Here is a 24,222-nt window from a genome sequence, read left to right as displayed (position 1 = left end):
GACTAAGGAATTAAAAAAAACAAACCAAAACAAAACCCCAACGAAACAAGCCAGGGAAGATACATGTTCAGCTTCAGTGCTTGGATATTCAGCACCTGGTTTAAAAGTTAGCAAAGAAATAGGTAACAATGGTATATTAAGATGCATTGCATAAGGTCATCTGTTATTTGTAACCACTGCTTCTGATAATTTTGAATGAAAAAACCTCTACTGAAATTTTAGGAAATGGTATTAGAGGTGAATGAGTGAATATCAGGGAGGACACATTAATGTTGTGATGGTATTGAAGTACAGACTGCAGAATCGGTAGAAAGAGTATTATAAGGGAAAGCAACAGCTCAGAGATTATAGCAGTGTGTTTGTGCCTGACTCAGTCATCTTACGTGGCTTCCAGATAGATGTACTGGTGTGTACTCTGTAGGATTGCTTTCAAAGTTACAAGGATGCATGTGGACTAAGAGTGAGAGATTAGCTCATTGGACATTGAACTGGCTGTTCCACAAGCTGACAGAGAAGGTAGTTTGAAAGGCAAAGATATTGTGGGAGATAACAGTAGTTGACTTGTGCTTTGGTTTACCTCCCACCCTGCCCAAAACCAGTGGTTTCCTTTCCCATCAGCAATACATAGAATTTTCACATGTAAGTGCATATCTGTCATGGATGGGTAGGCTTGCTTAGATGTTGCTGGTCTTAATTGTGTAGCCAGTTAAGGTTACCTTTTTGTGTGATTTTCCTTGCAGGAAAAAACCACTAGCTTCTGACAGAAGCATGCAAGCATATGCCTAAAGTCCCATTCAAGTAAATCTTAGATACATTCAAAAAGCAGATAAAGAAGGAATGTCGTGTGGGGAGAGTCTGGTATATAAGAGCTTTCGAACTGCAGAGTTTAGGTCTAGCTTAGATATCATAGAGTTGCTTGGCTTGTGGCTATAATGGAATGGCTTTAACTGTTTCTGTGAACTAAGGATAAAGCATTTAAACTAAGGGCAGTTGGAAATTTGCCTCTTCATATTTTATATTCTTCTTTGTATAGAAAAGGTTGATATTCTCAGAAGGAGAACTACCACAGCTGTAATTAGCTGTGCAATAGAAAATTTAACAAAGTAAAAATATATATATATATATATAGTTTATATAAATCTATTATAGGTAGGTAGAAAATGGCTGAGCACATGTACATACAGCTCTACTTTTTTTTCCCAAGGTTAACTTTTGTAACATTGGAGGAAAGTCACCATGGCAAAATGAGCTGCTGTTATATCCAAGTACAATTCAGTTCATCTGTTCTTTAAAGACTGAGTTTGGTGAGCCATGGAGGTCTGCAAAAGCCTTTGGTGCAAGAGCTTGTGGTGCAGAATTTTTGCTGAATAGTCTTCCAGGTGCATAGCATACTATTTTTCCTGCAGTCCAGCTGATTTAAACAAAGTGAGAGTATTGCGCCTATGTGATGAATTAGCCTTAAGTAAATTTATTTTTCATAAAATAATTCTTTATAAACTTTTTGTAACTCTCTATAAACTACTAATATACTTCTGTTTTATTTTTGTAATTTAGTTGATGTTTTTTGGAATCTTTTTGTGCCTGGATGCTTTTCTGTATGTATTCACCCTGCTTCCTTTGAGAGTTTTTCTGGCAATGTTCCGGTTCATCACTTTGCCTTGCTATGGCTTACGGTAAGTTGATTCAAGAGAATAGTGTTAATACCTTTAAATAACGTTTCTCTGTTCATCCATGTGCTTGATTTTATGGCCTTTCAGTGCTGTTTGAATAACTAGTGATTTCTTCCACTGTAAAATAGAAGTTCTGGTCTAACAGCCAAAGCAAAGGTGTGCATGAGACCTTTAAGCTTTGCCATTAACTGTCATCGTTGTTTCCTTCAGACACAACAGGTTGATAACAGCATATTCAGGTTAGTAACGGACAGAGATGTAACCTTACCCTGTAGTTTTGTCCTTTTAACTAAAATCTGTTTGAACAGTGGTTTAAGATTTATTAGACTTGAGTTAATGATTTGGCTCATGTCTTTTGATAGGCTCCTTGATATCGGAACAAAAGTTTGATTATTTTACAACAGAAGTTTTCCTTATTTCCACAGTCAACTTTGCCCAAAGGATCCCCAAATAAAATGTGTTATTTTCTTTCCTTCGGAGAATCTTAGAGTAATTGGATGGGGCTGACCAGAATAATATTAAGAAATTCTATATCTTAACTCCTTGCTTTTTTGTTCAGATCAATCCTGAGAAGTTGTTGCTAATGCATAGGATTTTTGGTTTGCCTTTCTGGCATAGGCATCAAAGATGGATAGAATTAATTTCCCTCATAAAAGTTGCTACTTCATGGTCAAGATAATTATGCAAATCTTAAGTGTAGCCTAAAAGAAAAAGAGTATTTGTATTGATGTTGTAATTTTTCCTTGAATAAATAAGGACTTCAGGGTTTTCATTCTGGATTTCCCCAAACCTGAAGTTGATTTATGGTAGCTGATAGATTTATTTGTTTTAGTTGCTTGCATTTGCATTATTAATAGTCTTTCATATATGAAGTGCTTTTATATGCATAGTTTAGAATTTATGTTCTGATTAGGGTAAATGCTAATCTGTTTGCATAAAAAAATAATATTTAATGTATAGTCTTAAGTTAGTGTTTGTACTTTGGTGATGCTTACCGTAGGCACTAGGTGGCTATGTTAAGCCATAGTCTCTAATGTGTTACAGTGCTGTTAATTTTGAGCTGAATCTCAGACTTCCATTATGTTAAGAGAGTTTGCCTAGCTGTGTTAAAAAAAAAACAAACAAAAAAAACAAAACAAAACAAAAAAACACAAAACAAAAAACAAACCAGCTATTTGGTTTTAGCCTGATGTCAAGTCAAATTTTCTGCCTATTTTAAATATCTGTACGGATGCTGTTGCTAAAATATTAAAATTCAGGTAAATGTACTAATTTTGTGGGTTTAAAAAAAGTGTTCTTTGTTTTTATAAACTCAGCTGTGCTTTTGAGAAACAAGTTTTCTACTCTTCTGAAATTACAGTTAAAAATGTGAAAGACCAGTTGCTGTTTTTTGGGTATTGTTCAGTATATTGAAGGAAGTGATCTTGAAAATACCATCTACACTCACACGTGTATATTTAGGTACATGCACCTGCAATGTTAAAACTTAGTCTGTTTGCTTGACAGTGTTTTTAGTGTGAGGCAGGACAGAATCCACTTTAATCTATTCAACTTGACTGTGTTAAGTATAAAGTGTTGTCAGGTAAGATGCGGTGAAACTGAGATTATCTTGAGTGAAGAAGGCTTTGTTTTTGTAACAACTCCTGAAGCAGTTTCTTTCATCGCTGTTTCCTTAAATGTTTGTGGAATTTATTGCCCTATAATCTCTTTATTTGTTCACTACTTGAGGCTTTATCCAAATCATTGATGTTTTAAAGTTTGTGGCTTTTTACTGAAAGATTCACAGTTCATGTTTATAGTATGTAATGGAACTTTTTCAGTTGTAATGATTCTTATTTCTAAATATTCAGAGCCTGCACTTTGATATTTGTTTATTTATTTCCCTAGTTAGGCTGATTTGATTTATTATGGCAAAAAAACATTCGGGGATTTTCTTCTCGCTCAGGAAATGTTTTTATGTGTTTGTAACAAAACAGAGTTCAATAGGTAAAACATCTACAATTACAAAAGGTACTTACAAAGCAGGTGGCTGTTTTATCTTTTCACTTGTTCTTCCTCACAAATGTCAAGTAAGTTTTGAGAGATGTGACTAGTTATTTGAACCTGCCACATCATATTCCATTCTGTGTAGTAAATAAAAGTGCTCCTCCCTTCATCTTGACTTTTTTCTCAACATCTGAGGGAAGTGATTGAGCAGTGGGTGTTCTGTTTCCCCTCCAGTTTTACTCTTCCAGTCATTTATTTCCTCTTAACTCTGTCTGCTCTTTGCAGTGTAGAAACAAGATTATATTACGCATTATTTCTTTTAAACAATAAAACTACATTCCATGTAAGATCGGCTAATTCCTGTCTATGGTATTGTGTGCAGTGCTTAAAGGTAGGGGGAGTGCTTTATAGCCTCTTCCACATATTTTAAAATTCCTCTGAAAGGGAGAAGAGAGTGCTGTATCTTAAGGGAATTTGTTTCCTTTTTCTGCCTAAGCACTGTAAGTGCTTCAGTTTGGCTGCTAATTTGTCATTCCTTATCACTTGATCTTTCCTTTTTAGTAAATGCAGTTCTGTTATTTGTCAGAGCTATGCTGGTGTTAACATAGCTGTTCTAAAGAGAGAGACTCTAAAGCTTCGAAAACTTAGTCACAAGAATCCAAGATTCTGTCATTAAGTAAACTGCTTAAATTGCTGTGGGCAAACTGGCAGGGGTTGAATAATCACATTGTGCTTTTGGCAGGTGTACCTTCATTACTGCTGTGCTCTGTAAATAGGGTGCTCTTAAAAAAATTAACAAACACATCACAAAATTAAATTACATCCTGAAATTACAAAAAAAACCCCAACAAACGTCAGCTGTGCAGTATTTTCTTCCATGTCATGGAAAGAAGTTTCCTAAATGAGTCTCTTCAAATCTGCTCTCATTTTATTTAAATATTCTTTGACAACATAAAAGCATATACTGTGCTGGAACAACAGATCTAAGGTAGAGAGAGAAGTGGACATGGTGGAGTTCTCTTTGGAATTGCAGTCCTTGATAGGTTCATAAAAGTAACTATACCTGTGGTTGAAAGATACGGTTTCCTTTTACAATTTAGGCACATTTTTTTATTAGTACCTTAGACCCAGAGATTCTGGGCAGGTTAATATCTCTGCTTGTTTTGAAACACTTTTATAGAGCCAACTTTTTGTTCTTCTTGAAAATATGTTGCACGCCAGTAAAAGCTCTTGTGGGGATGTGTAAAAGCTCTTGTGTATTATTTGAAAAACACCGTGATGTGAAAGCTAAAATTGTATGTTAGTGAGACTGATGGGACTCCCAATCTAATTATGCTTAAAGGCATTTTACATCTTCTCCACAATGCCAGTATGGACTTGTTACAGAAAGTGAGACTAATTTTTTTCTCTCCAAATTCTAGTTTTCTCAAGAAAATAGAGAATTAGATTATGAATGTTCTTGTATCTGAAGATTGATTGACAGGATCTTTAAATTTCTTCCATATAGAAATAGATATAGACAATATATTATGTTCTGTGTTTTTCTTTTACTCAGTTCTCTTTTCCCGGAAATAAGTGAATTTAGATCCTGTCAGCAATAACATCATTAACTTCAGTTTATTATATATACCTCTTAAAGTTCCCATTGCCCTTGTGTGAAATCATAGGTTTACCCTTTCCAATAGGAAGTAAACCGCATTACTTCAAGAAAGAAACCTGTACAAAGAAAGAATCTCAGAAAGCAAACAAAACAAATTTACTGGTGTTCTTATTATGAACATTGTTTCTTTGTTCATACTGTCAGGTATTAAATAAATTTGAGCCTCTGTTGCACTTATTCTCAAGCCTAAATTATGTGTTGTTGTTTTTTTTTTTTTTTTTTGTAAGGGCTATAGCTGTTAAATGCATAAACTTCCTATTGTTTGGTTAAATTGAGAAAGTAGTGCACCTGTTCACCAAAAAATGTGGCTTTCTACCAACCAAAAAAAGGGAGGTGCACTCAGTATTTTCTGTAGTAAACTCTCAGATCAAGCACTCCTTTCTCCTCTCCATAACAGTGCATAGCGTAGCAACGTTACAACCTTCTCTTTCTTTCTTTCTTGTAAATCAGACCGAAGGGAAGAGCACTTTCACTTCCTTTATAGGATGGAATGTGGTGTCACAGGGATTCCTCCTTGGTGAGTAAATCCTGATTTTCTTTTTCCTTCTATGCTATCAGCCAAATTCACACATCTACATGTAATCAGTAAAAAGCCTGATTACAAATGAACAGTATCGCTCAATTAACCGACATAATTCAAAGGAGAAACCAACACTTAGTTTTAATAACCAACACATGAAATTGATTCAGTGCTATTTATGGTAGGTATATTTCCACATGTAACTGCATCACTGCGGAAGTAGTTTGTGAACCTAGTAGATTTAAAACTTTTTTGTTTATTATTACATAGAGTGCCTATGGACCAGTTAAGCCCGATTAAAAATAGGGTATCTTGGAAACACTGTAGCCCCTGCTGCACTTATAGTGCCTTAAGCTTTTTTACATTTATTCTAAGTAACACTTCAGCCAGGTTCAGAGCTCTGTTGTTGTGTGTACTGCAAGCAGGTTTTTCGTAATGCTTAATGTAAATTTTGGGGAGTTTTGAAAGTTCATTGCCAGGTATCTTAACACTAGACTTGGAAGTTGATTCTCTGCATAATAAAGTACAGCACTTCAGCATATGTTCATTTACTGACTTCAGTTATAGTCGATTCTGTTATTAAAACAGTAGAAGCTTAATGAAAGCTTATTCTAGTTGTCACTTATTTGAAACCTCTTTTTTTTTTTTTTTATTTTGAGACAGCTCTCATCGGGGCCTAACAGCAAGGTTGGTTTCGTTTCATTCTTAGCATGGTCTTGTGCTGTGTTGTGTGCATGTAGAGACTTTTTATTGTTTGAAAAATGAAATGCCATCTAATCTTGGCAAACTCGGCTCTCCATATCCTAGAGTTCTTCATTTGGGACATACTTTTATCATCACTCACTCTGTAATATCTCACAGTTTTACAACAGTGAAGTCCTGCATACTGTAAACTATATCTCTTAAGTCTCAAACTGGATATTAGATCAAAATGGCTTTTCTTTCCGACACCAGACTTAATTCCAAACTTGAACATAACTGTAGGAAAGTATTTCCAATAGATCAGTACATGCGTTTTGAAAATTCTTAGTGTGTAGTTGTATAGGAAGGTATACTCTTCAGACAAACTTGCTTGGGCTTTATTTTCCCTGACATCTTTTTTTAGTATGCTAACAGGAAAGCATCCCCTTATGTGTTAATCTGATTATTTTTTTAATGCTTCATATAAAATGAGAAATTTACCATGTCACAGTTCATTAATGAAGGATACACTGAAGGATTAAGACTTTGATCAAGACTAAATTATCTACCTGTAAAACAAGCCCACAGTTCAGTTTCCATACAAGTATCTGTGATGTAAAAATGGAGAAAGAAAAGATATCTAAACAAAACATTAACTGGACCACCATTTCATTAACAGTAATATATTGTTAATTAATATAAACCTCAGTGGTTGTCTTAACTATTTCAAAGTGTTAACACTGAATAAGTAATAGTTAGAAAGTTTGCTGTAAAATAATTGCTCAAACTTGTAAACTCAGTGCTGAAACACTTCTTCAGTGCAGTGCACCTATATAAATGAAAAGTTTTTTTTAATAGTGTGAAGTACAATAATATTTATAGAATAATACATATATATTTTTAAACTCCTAAGGTAATAGTATGCAGGTGGTTAGGTTCATTATTAAGATATCAATCTAAAGCATTATTGCAATGATAGTGTATTCATATCTTTAAATTGTCTGTGACATGAGCATTGGAAATTTTGTTTGTGCTCAATGATGAATGATGAAGGAACAATCTGAACTATTTGGACAAGACTATATTTAAGGAACGAATTAAAAATGCAATAAGCTGTAAATCTAGTTCCTGTTGGTTTAAAAAAACCCCAAACAACAAAACAATCAAAAAGCAAAAAACTCTACAAAGTGACTGGAAAACCGTATGTAATCAGACTAGTGAAGAAATGAGTAGCACTAGAAAGCCTGAAAAAGTAAAGAAGTTGTATGAACAGTGTATGATAATCTGTGCAGAGGTAAGTTTAAAGTGGTATAATCAGAGCACTTACGCATCAGATGCTAAAGTAGTTAAGTACTCAGACAAGTGTACTTATCCACACATTACTTCGTATACTATATAGTGAAAATATTCATTTTGCAGTGATGGTTTTTGAAATGTGTATACCACAGACTACTGGTATTTTTTAGACTTTTTTTTTATACAGTAAGGACAAATTTGTGTGTGTTGCGGAGTGCATTTTATGTTCCAAATGGCTTAACCACTTCAAATTCAATATGCAAGGCTTATTAAAACACTTAACATCCTTTTTTGTTGGGTATTTTATTGGAAGTCGGTCACTTCAGCAAATTTATGCATTAGCTATTTGTGGTTTGTAACATATTAAAGCCAGATATCAGTAAACTGTGGTTGATTTGTAATAATGCTCTACTTAATGCTAAGTTATTTTGATTGTACGTTTGTTGGAACAAAAAAGAGGTTTGTAGGGTAGATGCCAATACACTGAAAGCCTTGAACTGTTAAGGGAAAAGTACTGTGAAATCCAACATGCTGTTCAGTTAAAAGTCACAAACATTATATATTGGTAGTATGACCATTTTTATGGTGGTGGCCTTTGTGAATGATTGAACCTCATGGTTTTCAACCAGTGGATGGAGACAGAACTCTTATTACTGTATGAAATGCAGATCATGGCCTCTTGTGTATGGTGTTAAATAGACGTACCTTGAAAATTACAGTCAGGTCACTAGTTACTTAAACTTTCACTTGTCTGAGGAGACTGAATATGATGAACGCTTTTTTTTCACACCGGATTTCACTGGGTAGCTGGTTTATGTATATCTTGAAATTGGTTTGATTTTTAATTTTGTAACATTTAGAGTGGATTATGTGGACGTGTGTCACAAGTAATCATGAAAAAAACCCAGGGTTTTTTGCTGTTTTTTTCCTAAAATATATAGAGCAAATTTGTCGGTAGCCATAATATTTTTTTCAATATTAATATTTAATAGTAATATTTGATTCTAATTTTATAGTATTTTAATTCTATAGAATAGCAAAGTAAATATTTCTTAACTTCTTATAAGGAAAGTTGCTTGGCTTTAGCTTTCTAAAGGGGGAGGACATACGCAGATCCAGTGATTTTACTAAGCAGGAAAGACTTGGATTCACACTTTCTAAATGTGTCTCAGGGCAGACAAGCCGTAAAATGGAAAGCTCAAAGCATGAGTATTAAGCCTTGAGCTTATGAATTGTGCTGAAAAAAGTAATTTTTTTTCTACTAAACAGACTAGTTTTCTGAATTGCTAGTTCATGGTCGATGTCAGTCAGTGCACTGTATAAATTTTGCCGTAGTTTCCCTTCCAGCTGCCTCGAACAGTGTGTGATAAACATTGAGCTTGGCATGCTTCTCCTTTTGTTAATTGACTGGGCTGGAACAGAAGCATGCAGTGGTGAAATAGGGAGGTATAGTAGCAAGGCTCACACATCTCATATTAAAATTAATAATAAGCTTGTATATCCCCTTAAGCATGCATTTGTATAATTATATTTTGTGGAGACATAAGAGTTGGTTTCACTGGAGATTTTCTGTCAATTAGTAGATGGAATGGTGAACGTACCCAAAGGCTGAGGAGTTTGAACGACTTAAGTAGATGCTGTAGAATATTGAAGTCCCTGTGTGTTATTTTTTCTGTATGGCCTTAATTTGCTAGTTAGTGTTACAGTGTGAGAGAGTTTTATCTATAGAGAAATGCTTGGATTTTTACTTTGAATTTGTGCAGGTTGAAGGATCATCCCATGTTCAAACCGCTCAGTGTATTCAGCAGTAGTAATAGTAAAGCAATACAATTTTTTATGTGGCGGGTAATAGAAAGAATGAATAAGCCTTACTCTTTATTACTAAGGTACTTTGGTGTTTGAAGTTTAATTTTTAAAAATTGATTCCTTGGTAGTCTGTACAGCTAAATGTGGGAACTAGAGGCTTAGTGTAATGAAACCTCTTAAAATTGTGTAAAGAGCATCTTGAAGAGCATGACTTAGAGCAAAAATGTTAAAGTAATAATGGAATAATGGCAGAAAATAATCAGGTGAACAGACAGAAATCATGTATCTTAATAAGGTGCATTTGAAGGACAGTTCAAATGCCCTGAATCCGCTTATGTTCTGCTGTATGTGAGATGTGAAACTTGTAATTTAAATTCTGTTCAGCTATGTAATCAGCTAAATTGTAAAACAATTTACATAACGTTATTTCTGGAATCCAATAGGATATTAGAGGAACTGCATCTTGGACAAAGGCTCTCATGGCATTATCTTTTAAGAGCAGAGTTCACTAAAGCCAGGAAAGTGTTAATATTTAATTTACTTCTGCAGCATCACTGTATTCATGGGATAGCTTTGAAGGAAAAAACAAACAGATTTCTGTAGAAAGATCCTACTCCTTGCTGTTTCGTAACCAGAATAATTAAATATAAATTAAGGTGGTAGTTATGCTCTTTATTTTTCTACTTTATTCACGCATGAGAAAAAACACCCATAACTAATTTTCATGTGAAATCTTTCCCTCTGTATTCTGTCACACTTCCTGCACAACTTTAAAAATATAAAGTCTTTTGAAATGAGCTAAGCTGTTTCAGCTTCTCAGATCTCTGTTCAGTGGTTTCTGGAGTTGTACAGTAGCTCAGTATTGTCTAGTTTTACCTCTTGGCTTCTTTCAAATGAGAAATTGAATTGGAAGTATTATCAGCACTATGCTATGCTTTTCTTGACCTTTGTCTAGTTGTCATAGCTTGGCCAATACTGGCTTTTTTCTTCGTATGTTTTTGAGATTCTCTAGTGTTCATGGTGCAGATGAGTACAGAGTTACAAATTTGTATGTGATACTAATCATGAGGTCTGATTAATCAAGATTGTTCTGGAAGTACTTTCCAGTATTGGCACTAAGTAGTTACTGGAGGCAATAAATAGAAACATGTATTAAGAAATGCAGAAAATGTAATCTATGTAATGAGTGAGCTAAGACTTTCTTACAGGCTTAAAATCACATCAGCCTGTGTGTTTGTGTATTAAACAGCTTAATGTGAAGGATAGGTATGATTTGTGACAAATACAGCTTGAACCAATGTGAGCCTGATCATATACTAAAACTGCAGTGTTCGGTTCACATTGATCACATAGTTTCATAACTGCAAGCTTTGCAGTTCCGTGTATTTGCCAAAAGGTGACAAATCATTAGTCTTAATTCATTTACTTGATTTTTTTTTTTTACTTTGTAGGAAATAATTATCCCTATTCCATATTATATTCAGAGCCACACCTCGAAATCCTTTTGTAAATGTTCTTAGCCAGAGCAGAAAAGGATTCTGCTGCAATAAAAGTGCTTTTGTGGGTTTATGCAGTAGTTACGGTTAATCTCTCTCAGGCGGAAATATGTTAGCTGTAGGACCATAGATTACTTGCCTAGTCAATATGTAGGAGTCTTTCTTAGTGCACAGTGAAAGAACATGGAATATATTGTAAATGCTAGGATATTCTTACTCATTTCTCTCTCTAGAAAGCAGTTTTCTGTACTCAGCCTCTGCCATAATCCCTTGTACTGACTAGGGGTTAGGGGTGCTGACAGCTCTTCGGTCATCAAACTCAGTAAAATGAAACCGTGGGGATATTTTTGTGACTTCTTTTAAAGATGTGTTTTGAAGAAGTAGTCTGCTACTTGTGTGTATGCAAAGCACAAGAAGCTATTGCAGAACTTTGAATAGAGCATTAATAGAGTGTATTTTTAGTTAAAATGTCAGGGGGAAAAATGGGAGTGTTTACTGCATTTTTTCTTAGATACACAGACAATTGAGAAATTAAATCCAAGTGGCTTTGAGAGGTAAAATTCTCTAAACCCATAATTTGAATGTACTCTGTTGTACAAAAGCTTAATTCCTGTAAGGCACAGCAGTCAAGTGTACTTGATCTGACCCTTTTGGGCAGCCTTTGAATTGAATGATAGCGATGCTCCGTTTGTTCAGTGCACAGCACGTTCTGAAAATGGTTCATCTGTCCAGTGTACAGGATGCGCTGTAAGTTTGGATGCACCTTCATATGGCGTTAACTCTCCTGAGTTAGTTTTCGGAGTTGAGACCACCTTTAGAAGAGCAGTTGTGCTCTTGGTTATGTGTAGTCTGGTCTTAGAGTTTGTATTCACCTGTAATGGTCACTGTCTGCTTTTACATCACCACCTGAACTGGTTTTACTCAAGTGAATGTAGGTCATACTGATGAAAATCAACATAAGCAGAAGAGTGATAGGGTTAACAGTACAGAATAACTGCAACTTCTGACTGTAGTGGTGGTTGGGCATCTTTGATGTTTGTAAGCCAGAAAACCTTTAACATTATAATTTTCAGTCTGTATTGATTTGTGGACATCAAAGCATTTTCGTGTGAGAATCTTTCTGAACTGCTTCAGAAACTTCATAAACAGATTCTACTTACTAGTGCATTTGGACAAGAGACCAGCCCGTCATTAAAACTGGTACCTTGCCAAAGTTTTAAACCATCAACTTTTGAAGTGGGTGTCTCTCTTGCTAGTCAGGTTTTCTCTACCAGGTACAGACTACTTCTGTAGTGATAAGAAGGCTGGAAGGCTGAAGATGGTAATTTTCTGAGTAACAAATTCTGATTCTCTTTTTGAAATGCTAGGACTTTGCATTACTGTTGTGGAGTAATAATGCCGTTACCACTTTATCCCAATCTATATCGTGGAGTATGAGTGTTGGCTGACTCTTACTGAATGAGTATACTTCCAAAGTTGAAGTAGGTTGGAGAAGGAACGTGCTGTGTTGCTCGGCATATGAGTGGCAATCATAATCATGGGCTTCCTTAAATCCTATAGATGTTTCAATGTATGCTAATATAGTTAAATAAGTATAATCATTTAAGTCAGATGTAGTTAAATAGGGCAATAAACTTTTAAAATATAATTTTGCAGTTTGGAGAGCTTGCATTTTTTGTGTGTGTCATGCAGGTTCCTTAAGTAGCAGACAACTACTGGATATGCTAGAAAAGGGACACTTTCAGTTTTCATGAACTTTGCAAGATTGGTGCAGTTCAAACTCAGTTCGGGGGGTAAAAAGGAAGAAAATTCACAGGCTTTTTGTCAAGGACTTAGACTGAAATAAAAGGTGGTATGGTTGCTGTTACTGGATGCCTTCTGAGAGCAAGAAAATGTCTCAGGGTGAGAAAGCCACTCTAAGCAGTTCTGTTGTGCTAGACCAGGTTGAATTCTATTTTTCAGAATATAATTAATTTTAATACAGATTATGCAGTAAAAAGTATAGAATAAAAGGAGCAATTGCTCTCTATTCAAAGTGTAATACTGTAAATCTGAGTTCTGCAAGTTTTCTTATGCGCACGCTTTATTTGCCCATTGTAGAATGACACTGTGGTTCAGTGTTACGATGCGTTAATGCTGTCTTCAGGGGTTTTGTTTTGTGTTTTTTTAAATGGAAGACAACAAAAAACCTGAAGTATAACACTCTAGCTCCAATGTTGTAGCTGGCATTTTTTACTTGTCTGCAGATCTGTAGAAAGTCTTGACTTGCAGAGGTGATAAGTAACTGTTCAGATTTTTTTTAAAATAGCATGAATTTTTGTCAAATTTAGGGGTTTTTTCTAAACATGTTATCAGTTTGTGAGCATTGTTGGATAACCTAGTGATTTAAAAATACAGAAAATGAAAATCCATAACTTGCGTTCTGCTAATTGGTTCCGACTTTTATGAACCATTAATTTCTGCAAAAACCTTTCAGTGTATATTAAAATTAAATACCTGTCATAGAAATTATTTCTCTATTTGTTTATATTCTCAACCTTTTGATTTAATTTGAAAGCTGTTTAAATGCTTTGCATCATGTTAATACTAAACTAAGTAAAGAGACAAGTAAATCCTGCCTTGTGATTTCATTATGCTTATGGCTGCTATTGTGGCAATTGAAGTAAAACTATTTTCATCCTGTAGTTTTAGTTCATAGGATGAAATTGTGTAATGATTCATTTGGTCTTCTGAGTTACTTGTGGAACTATAGATAGAAGACTTCTGAGTTACTTGTGGAACTATAGATAGAAGACTTCTGCATTGGTTCAAGATCAACCTCAAGTGCTCCGATGTCAAATCGCTTGCATTTACTGCTACAGAGCTTAGAGCTGAAAGAAGATACAGGATTTCATTTAGAACCTGTTCCTCAGCATCTGCTTCACTGAAATTGAAGATGACTGCTTCATTTCTTTTTTTTCGGTCATAGTAAATACAATTTCTGTAGCTGAGGAAGTCAAAATGATAAGGCGAATTGGCTGGCTAGAAGAGGGAAGGTAAATTAAAAACCAATGGGCATGCATGCGAAAGGTTCTTAACAAGTGGAAGCTCTTAACCCAACAAGTACAGTATTTTAACTAAGTGGATGTGGCAGATAAGAGAATGTGATCCTGTTCAGGAGCGTGATCTATAAATGTGTATCACGGTCATGGTGTTCCTTATGTGTTGGAGTGAGGGGCAGGGAAAGGGGCAGTAATAAACTACCATTAAAATATATCCTTGATTAACAGCTTCTGTAAGTTCTTATTCATATGGTAATGTCTGTATTTTGTGGGTATATGACATTTAGTGGAACTTTTTGCCCTTTGTATTTCAGTGATAGACGTTTGCTACAACCTGCTCAGGTATGTGACATTCTCAAAGGAGTTATATTGGTCATCTGCTACTTCATGATGCACTATGTTGACTACTCTATGATGTATCATCTGATAAGGGGACAGTCTGTCATAAAGCTCTACATCATCTATAACATGCTTGAGGTAAGAATGCTGACATCAGAATATCAAGCATGCTTTTTTCAGACTGTTTAAAATATTGTTGTATCGCTGTATTTGTAATTAGAATGTGGTGCATCTCGTATTCTCACAAATGTGCGCACACCCATGATTAATAAGCCTAGGTGCAGTGAAACAGACAAGTTCATGAAAAATAAGCTTTATAGATACTGTTTCGTATTGCCTAGTTCTTGGAGCTTATTAATTAATTTAGTTGAATGAAAATTGAGAAATGGAAATGGAAGAATTGTCTTAAACTGAAATGCAAGGGGTGGACCGGATAAGATTTTGAAGTAGTTTTGAAAAACAGAAACTATCGATTTGAAATAATAAGATCCTGAGAGCGAGCGGAGAAGGAAGATAGTAGAAGACATGGAATTTCTTTTTTTAATTCTTACTTTTGGAAGTATACCTTTCATTGTATGCAAGGACATGCTTTACTGTTTAACCTGTCTCAGTCCTGGCTAGCAGACAAAAGCCTGAGTACGTAAACAGTAAGTTGAATGGATATAGTGAAACAAGAAAAGGAAGTCCTGTTTGGGGAGGTAAGGTAAAGAGAAATTCAGGGGTAAAAAAAATGTTTGTTTTGTTATTAATTTAAAGCATGAAATTTTCAATTGCACTTTTATGAGCAGTGATTCACGAATAATGTTTTCATAGCTACAATCTTGTCTCCATCCTGCAACCGTAGGACATGTATAGGAATACAACCTCTTAAAAGGACTCAATCAGATCTTTGTACACAAGAGTTAATCTACTAGGATTCTGGGATCTCTGAATAACATATTAATGTTTGTTTGAACATCTGTTTTACCTTTGTTTGAAGACTGTTAAAATTGGGCTACGCTTTGTGCAAAATCTGACTATTTTGTCTAAAGGTATTTGTTCTTTCCTCATAAAATATGAAAATATTGCATAAGGAATACAATTCATTATCCTATGTGAAATAAATAACATACAAGCCTCCTCAGTTGTTTATTCATAGGGATTTGTTTCGGTTGTTTTTAGATTTGATGAAAAACATGTACACATACTAAATTCGCACTGAGTTACTATGTGGATTTTACTTGTGTTGGGAAATATTCATCCACATATAGCTCCAGAATCTGAGAGAGTATAATTTAACAAAAAATCCATGTGCTCAAAATAGTAATTTCTCTTTTATTTCAAGACTACTTCAAAAACTGAGAAAGTACAGCACTATGTGCTTACCATGTAATTTGAAGAGATACTGCAGTGTTTGCTATAAATTAGAAGCCACATGCCAATCCAATTTAAATGGAGAGGAGAAGAGTTGAGTTTCCTTGCTATGTTTGGCAGAATCAGAAGTGTGTGTCTCAACTAAGAATTGCTGCCCGGGTTTCTTTTTGGGAAAGGGGGAAGTCTGTTGCCACTCATAGTTATTAGAAAAGTTACATTAGAATTTGAAGTTAGAAATTGTATTTAATTTCCATGGTGTCTCATGAAACCCAGCATGCTAAGCAGAGGGCATGTTTAAAGTGGTTTTTTTTGGTTTTACCATGGTAGGTTGCAGGCACAGTATTGGCAGTAAATGTCATGGGATCCCACTGGAAGACTTGATAGTCGGCTTTCAATAGTTTGAATATTGGCTTGCTTAGATTACTTTGTTGAATTTTGTTGTAAGTCTTTGCTACTATGCAAGCAGTGTTTTTTAAGCAATAAACTTTACATTTTTACAAGTTTTCAAAATAGGAAGATCTCCTTAATTTAGTTAAATCACTTGAGCAACAGAGATGTTTACAATGTCCTAATGTTTTCGGCTGTCAGCAAGTCCAGGAAATACTGTCCTGGACAGATGTGAGGAATGCAAAAGCTTCAAATTGTGTCCTGAATGCTCCCGATAGACAGCTTAAGGGGAGCATTCAGCACATTTAGCTTAAATGACACTTCTCTTTTTTAGATTCAGACCCACCGGCTCCTGCTCCTTGTGAAGCCCCAGTGTGCGTTACCGCTGGTGACAGCACTCACCATGGAATTCTGCTGGAGCCTGGAGCCGGCATGTAGGGTTTAGGTAAGTCGTATTTGGAAAAGCAAGCAACAATATTGTGTGGTGGGTTTTAATATTTTCTATTCTGTCAGCTGAGAAGCAAGGACTGCTTAAATAAAAAGGAAAGCAAAGCCACCATGTTATCTATTAAAACCCTCACAATATTGTGAACAAAAATTTACCAAATTCTAAGCATTCTGTAGTCGGTGTTACTACACCAGGTGTAATTACTCAATGGGTCATCACAATGAGCAGGAATTAAATAATGTAGATCACCTTAATTTACAAAATTTAAAAGCCGAAAACAATACCACTGTAAATATCTCTCAGACTGATGGGGGTTTGAACTTCAGATTTATGATGATTCATCAGCTCATGGTTTCTTTCATTTTATTTCATAGGTGATGCTTAAAGAGTAGCATATAGTTTACTTTTTTTAATTCAGCCTTCAAATTCTAGGTAACTTCAATAAATGTTGGCTTGAATAGGTTAAAGTGTATGACTTCCCTCCTTCAGTATCTTTACCTGCAGAACTCTTAGTGAACAAAGTCAGAAAATGATCCCAAATCCACACTTACTTATGTTGTCCCAAGAAGTTATTTTCCTGTTAATAGGTATGGTTCAATATTTGCAGGTGCATCATGCACCTAGTTCTGTATTGTTGCATGTTGTTTTAACATGTCCAAAATAGTTGTCTTGCAGAAAGACAGTAAGAGGAAATATCAGTTGTCTTTATTAAGTAGACTTAATCAGGTTTTCATATTCAACTATTTCTGTTTTGTAGAGTTAGTAAGCAGTGTGGCTTTTTTTTTTAGCCAGACATGTGCCTTGTGATACCAAATTTAATTTTGTAAGTGCTGGTTTTGTTGTTTTATGCAGCTTCGTTTGAAAATTATTGAACTGTAGTGTATAGGCAGAAAAAAACTTCCCTTGTGATTATCTTCAGGTTTACATGTTTGCTGATACTAAAGTGTTGGGAACTGGTAGAACTCCATGGGACCTTTCTTGCCTGTGGTATTGCGAGCTCAGATTGCTGTCCATGTTTTTCCTATCTTTAGAATTGCTGCTAGATATTTTTCCCAACTCGTGCATATATTCGTTGTATTACACTTGAGACGTTTGTAGCTTTTTCAAACTTATTTTCCCCTTTTGTCAGAATTTTAGTCCCTCTTGATCACCTGCTGTTGTGCTGTGGTACTTTTACTTTTGAATTCTGCTTTATGCAGAGATTTGTATTAAGTATGTACTTTATTCCAAGGTGTAAGGAAACAGTACAGCCAAATCTGATTTCAGTCTTTCTTGTATCTGTAAGTTGATGATGTTCCTTACCACACATCTGAAATTCACTTTTCTTCCCCCAGCACCCTCCCATTAAACCCAGAGGGATAGGAAAAAAGTATTTAGGATAGTTTGATGCAACATACATATTGCTTTATCAAAGGCTGAAGTTAGAACTGTACTTGGGTGTCTTCCAAGGAGGCATCTAAGATAAAAGTAAATGGTTATATGTTGTAAATACTGCTGAAAATGGGATATAGTGAGATTGAGAGGGAAAGTAAGCTGCTGAGTATACAAAAGGAACAATGTCTGTGAAATCCAGAGTGGAAATGGAATGAATAAGAGCTGGAAAGTGATAAATACGTGAAACTTTTTTTAGGTTGAGCTGTACTTACAGTGTCATATTCAGGTGTTAGAAAAATATTGCTTTAAGGCAGTGAAAAGTTCTTCTTGTTTAGGTGGCTGATCGTCTGTTTTCTTCATTTGGACAAGATATTTTGGATGCTCTTTATTGGACAGCTACAGAACCTAAGGAAAGAAAAAGAGCTCACATAGGTGTGATTCCTCACTTCTTCATGGCAGTGCTTTATGTCTGTATCCTTTTTCTTCACGAAGTTGCAAATTTTAAAAAATTAAATTACAGAGTAGTTGCTCTGCATTATTTTATAAAATATTTGAAAAATTGATAGTGTTCCTAAATTGGTGTTCCTTTGCTTTCAAAGTAAGATTGCCAGTACTACAGTTTAAAATTAATGAAAAAAAACCTCTTCTAACCTGCTTCAGAAAAAACACCAAACCTTTATAACGGTATACCACTGCAGTAGTAGACAGGGGTTTTTAATGTGCAGTAAAATTAAAAACAGTAATTGGATAGTTCGTGGAAACTTTGATCTCTGATTTGTATTTGACTATTTTGGGTTACAGGGTCTTGAAGACAGTGGGGTTTTGTTATTTAGTGGAATGTTACAAACATAGCTTGAAAATGTTTTCTTGAAACAAAGGAATAAACTCATGAATATTCAGGGTGCAAATGAGTTCAGTGTGAAGTAACCTTAGAGTGAAATAATGGAAGTGATCTGTAAAGACATACAGAATGATAGATATGGTGATGAATTTTGAATTCTTGTACTTTCCTCTGTTTTCTCTGACATCTTTAGGCTAATTCTGAATCTTTCTTTATCTCAGATTTTTTTTTTTTCTTTCAGGTTGTATTGCTGCTTCTCCTGACTAATGTCATGAGGCTCTTCTAGAACAAGAAAAATTAATACAATTATTGCATGCTATGAAACACTGTAGGCACATTACATAGGTTTAGGTATTCTGAGCTGTAAATCTAGTGGACAGGGAGATACAAATCTCTTTGTTAAACTTTGGAAACAGAACAGGAAATATTACTTCCAAATATGCTTCCTTAACCCTGCTATCTAGTCCTGCACGCTATTCTTATAATGGTTCAAGCAACAACCCTTAATGTGGCCTTCAACTCCCACAATAAATCACTGCTTACCATCATGATGTCCAATAATGTAAGTATGTAGCTTTATTACATAGCTACCCTAATTTTTTTCACCATCCTTAATCTGTGTATCATATGTATCGTGTCTATTTTCATATTATTTGATAGTCTGATTTGTTTATATCATTTTTTAATCAATAGAAACTAACTAACTGTTTTTAAAAATTGCAGTTCGTTGAAATAAAAGGAAGTGTTTTCAAGAAGTTTGAGAAGAATAATCTTTTTCAAATGTCAAATAGCGGTATGTATAGCTGGGCTAAACAGGAGAAAATGTGAAGTGAGATCTAATTTTTTAATTTATTTATTTATTTAATATTATTGTTAAAACAGCTTTACATTGGTGAATTTGAGCATTCTGACTTGAGTTCCTCATCTCCCATATTACTGTTTGGTTCGGTAGGATGAAGCTGGGGTTCCACTTCCAGGACCAGTGTCTCACACATTCTTAAATGGCTACTTTTATTTGAAATGCTAAAACAACCTATTGGCTGTGTGCTAAAGTTATTAAATATGACTTTCAGATTTAATTCATGGTATTCAAAATATGTATGCTTCAAAGCATCTGAAGTAATCTGTGTTTTCAAAAAGTTGACTTTATAGTGTGCTGAATTGATGTTGATCTTAGAACGTATGTTGTTGGCAGTTGTGAGCATGGATCTTGAAATGCTTCCTCGCTTCTCAAAAAGAACGTAACGATGAAGTAGCTGGTTTATGAGGGAAATACCAGACGTGACTGTAACTGCTGACATGGTGTTGAGACAGTAGGAGGGGGTATTTGGGAAACATGTTTTGCTTCTGGCACTTCTTAACTGTGTTGCTGCTTAGTATGGCATTTGGGAAGTCTTACTCAGTGTGTCTCATGAGGAAAATCTGTTACAGGTATACTTTGATGGGGGTACTTTCTAATACTGGTATCAGCCATCTGAAATATTTGCGGAATTCTTCGTTTCAAAACTAATAGGAGAGATTGCACTTTAAACTAGAGCTTCTTTGCTTGTAATATTTTCTGACCTTTCATCACATATGTTTCTGTTTATTTCTGCATATGGTGCTCTTGGTCAAAGCTATAGGTAGGCAAACAGAATATATTTCTTCATGCCAACTCCTAGTTTTTTAAACCAGAGAACTCAACTGTTCAAAAGGTTAAAAAAAATGATGTAGCTACTCATCTGAAAATAGATGATTTGGATTTTTTTATCAAGAGTTAAACTTCCAGCAGGCTTGCTTCAGGTTTTGGATTCTGGCTCTTAGTGTGATTTTCATCAAATTCATCTGCAAACTGTGATGATACTACATACAAATGTTAAATGGCAATTGTTTTGTTATGCTTTGGGTGAGAGACTATATAACATCTTAAATATATAACATAACAAATTAGCATTAAATTTGAATGTACCTCAACTTACATAAGTTCTTAATGCCCCCCAAAAAATCTTCCCAGATGGGTTAAGGTGTTTATCTGTTCTACTAGTATGTAATTTTAGTTCCAAGATTTAAATACTTGCATTTTTTAAAATTTAAATTTATTTAACTTTACAGTGAGAATGTCTAAAAGTGATGTTTACTAAAATATTAACAGAAAACACCGATGATTTTTCTTACATTTCCTCTCATTAATCACAATACTTGCAGATAATAGTTACGAGTATGCACCTAGCTCTACTGAAAGGCGAGGCCTCTTTCTTGATTTAAATGTTGAAATAAATGAGGGACTACTATTAGAAATGGCTAGTCATTTCCTCCACAAAAAGCACCTGCAATAGTATGTTAGAAGAAATGTATATCAATATTTTATTGCTAGGCATTATTGCTGAAGACCCATAATAGCAATATCAGACCTTCCTTTATCACTTGGTGGAAAAAGTGATGCCATTCATTATACCATACGGGGATGGAGGCAGGTGAGCACATACACAGAAGAGTGCACAAAACAAGCTAATTTATTCCCTTCAAAAAGATAACCTTTTTTTCTTGGTGTGGTTATAAATAGCAATGTTTTTCTTCTTGTAGATATATAATGCAGACAGGATTTTAGAAGAGGTTTTCACCTCTTTTGGACTTGAAGAGATTTACTGCATCACAGCTTCTCTAAGGATGGATCAGTGTTGCTTCAGTTCATGTATTCTGATAACTTTGTTATCCTTCTAGATGTGTTTATTTCCTGCAGCTGAAATGTGTTGGCATTCTAAGCCGATGCTATATTCCTGCCTCTGGAGCTGAGGCTAGTCTGGTCCTGGGGACTGAACTTCCAGTTAGCCCTTGGAGTGCCTTCTGCGTCCTAGAATATAATATACTTAAACTGCATGCCTGGGCTGAAATAAACCGCTAAAGTAAATCACTAAATATAGGTTCCCCCATATATTTCCCACTTCTCTCAGTTTCTTCTACCCATGTTCTGAGGCCTGCAGTCTCCGCTGTAGGGCAACAATGACAACAGTAGCTGATTAAGCTTAGGTAGACTGAATGAATGCCCCCTTGCCCCACCTTTTCTGGGGCTTTGATCAAAGTATTACCATTGTCTCAAACATTTAATCCTAATTCAGGTGCTGATTAGTCCACAGAGGTTAAATGTATTAATTTTGGGGGAGCGAGGGAACTAAGGTCAGTCTCATAGAGGCATCTGAGGAACTTGTCATGAATAGGTGAAACTCCCTTATTTAACATGTTAATTAAAAGAAAAACATAAACTAGCAGAAAAGTAAGGTATCAGTGAGCTCAAGAGTAGACATTGTGACCAAGAGGATGTGCTACAAATAGAATTCAAAAGCAAGTAATCTTGTGTACAGAAGCGTGAGAAAAGAAATGAATGGTTTCAGTTGTGTGTCCTAAGGCTTGTCCTATGTCATGTGTTGAAATACATTGCAGAGCTCTGTCTGGTGATGAAGACATCATGTAGAAAGACACCAACGTATGAAGTGCCACCAAGCTACCAGTTTAGAACTGGAAGTTGTGAAACCATTTTCACTTGGCAATTGTGCTCAGCACTGGCTTGTGGATAGCAAGCTGATATGTGGCTGTACTATTTTTCCCAGTATTTCCAGTTCTGGACTTGGTGTCAGTGGAGTTAGTGATCCTTCTCACCTTTGCATGGCCATTTAAACTTCTGCTCTAACAGCCAATTCATTAAAACTTCAGGACTGAAAGAACTGCGAAACATCTACATAAAAACTAATTGAACAAACCATGAGATATACATTGGTTATACAGTTACCTAATAAAACCAAACCTGTTATCTTCTAGGTGCAGGAGGTCAGCAAAGATTGTGAGGTTTGTATAGCTGCTTGAGATTGCAGCTACAGAATGTGTGACTTCAACCATACTGTTCCTGTGGCTTTCATTTGTCAGCTGTAACAAAACTACTTTCACATGGTCACCCTGACTTCTACTAGGAAATTTATGAACACCCAGGCAATCTAAACACTGTCGCATTTGGAAAAAATTATTATACAAAAGACATAAAACCTTGTGTTTGTTGTAGCAGAATGAAATATTTTCCTAAATGTAAGTAGTATATTTTCTTTTTGAAATGGATAATTGTAAGCAAATTTTGTAGGATTCAGGATTAGTGAATGAGGAGACAAAATTATAAAGAGAAACTCTTTTAGAAAGCCCAGCATGCTGTCATCCTTTATGCTTTTAAGTATCTTATTTTAATTTGAAGCTCAGTTTTTCACAAAACACAGTTGTACCTCATATGAAGTACACTAGGTGCAGTGCATTAAGTTATTTGCTTCAATTGCTGTTTGGCCTTGTTATTCCATGTTTTTTCTTTATTCTCAGAAATTTAACATATCTATTCGGAAGCTTTAGGAACTTCAATTTTTTTTCTGTATAATTTCTTAGCCTTTTTTTTTTTCTTAATTCTGTTCTTCCTGCTTTGTTCCTGATTTATCAGTCTCGCTGGCTTTGATCAAAATATTGAACAGCCTTCACTTTTACCTTTTGGTCTCTTGAATTCAATCTTTTCTCATGTGGCTCTAGTTTTTAATACCACTATTCTAATCCAGTTGTTCATTTTAAAGATGAGGGACTTGGGGGCAGGAGTACATTTAAGATAGACCAGTGCCTCCTTGATGATTCCTTGTTCAGTCTTTGATCCTTCCTTGTGCTCTGGTGACATGTTAAGAGGTAGTTGTCACTAGAGCTAGTTAGGATTTGCTGAGATATAAACTAAATGATCTTATTTTACTACTTACACACTGGTTTATAACCAGCTTTTGATCTAAACATATGAACAGTGGGATTAACATGACCAAAGTTATTTTTTCCTTCCTGATTAAGGATTCCTGCATGATGTGTCAGGGAATCTAGAAGGAAATAACTAGGTGTTCTAAAGACTTTTTTCTACCCAGACGAGTAGAAAGGCCACTTTTGGATCTTTGTTGTGGGATCTCACTGCCCTTCTCGTTAGTTAATTCAGCAAAGTACCCAAGTTCTTCAGAATTCAGGTCCTTACTGCGTGAGTTCAGTAACTGATTATTTAGGATGTTGACAATGTTGTGCTGTCCTAGGAACAATTCTGTATTTCCAGTTACATCCATTTCTTTAGTTGTGGGTTTTTTCCCCTCGTTTTTTCAGAGGGATGATACCTATGACTCACTGGTAGTTTTAACTTTGAGTCTCTGTTGTCATCAGTCCTTTAAACTGAATGTCTCTATTTTTCAGAAGGATTTATAGAAGGGCAGAGTGTGTTATTAACATGGGCATAGAATTGCGTTCAGATTGGAATGGCAGGGTTGATATAAGCAAGGCAAATTTAAAGTCTGATTTCG

At 35.2% G+C, this 24,222-nt stretch overlaps 1 protein-coding gene across 7 annotated transcripts in view; it reads left to right on the top strand.

Moving 5' to 3' along the window:
• TAPT1 (transmembrane anterior posterior transformation 1) overlaps positions 1 to 24,222 on the top strand; it is a 48,325-nt gene that overhangs the window by 7,801 nt on the left and 16,302 nt on the right. For 4 of the 7 annotated variants that reach the window (XM_055718632.1, XM_027808156.2, XM_027808160.2 and 1 more), the window contains 6 exons: positions 1,555 to 1,673; positions 6,500 to 6,523; positions 14,471 to 14,633; positions 18,393 to 18,528; positions 19,363 to 19,460; positions 19,622 to 19,691. In XM_055718632.1, the coding sequence (XP_055574607.1) occupies positions 1,555 to 1,673; positions 6,500 to 6,523; positions 14,471 to 14,633; positions 18,393 to 18,528; positions 19,363 to 19,460; positions 19,622 to 19,691 (610 nt within the window). Of the gene's footprint in view, positions 1 to 1,554; positions 1,674 to 5,766; positions 5,834 to 6,499; positions 6,524 to 14,470; positions 14,634 to 18,392; positions 18,529 to 19,362; positions 19,461 to 19,621; positions 19,692 to 24,222 lie in introns of those variants that run through there. The other 3 variants (XM_027808161.2, XM_027808162.2, XM_055719275.1) reach the window with 3 other exon arrangements.

Source organism: Falco cherrug, chromosome 1 (genome assembly GCF_023634085.1).
Source record: "Falco cherrug isolate bFalChe1 chromosome 1, bFalChe1.pri, whole genome shotgun sequence".
Taxonomy (NCBI): Eukaryota; Metazoa; Chordata; class Aves; order Falconiformes; family Falconidae; genus Falco; species Falco cherrug.
This window is presented reverse-complemented; position numbering and strand designations above follow the sequence as displayed.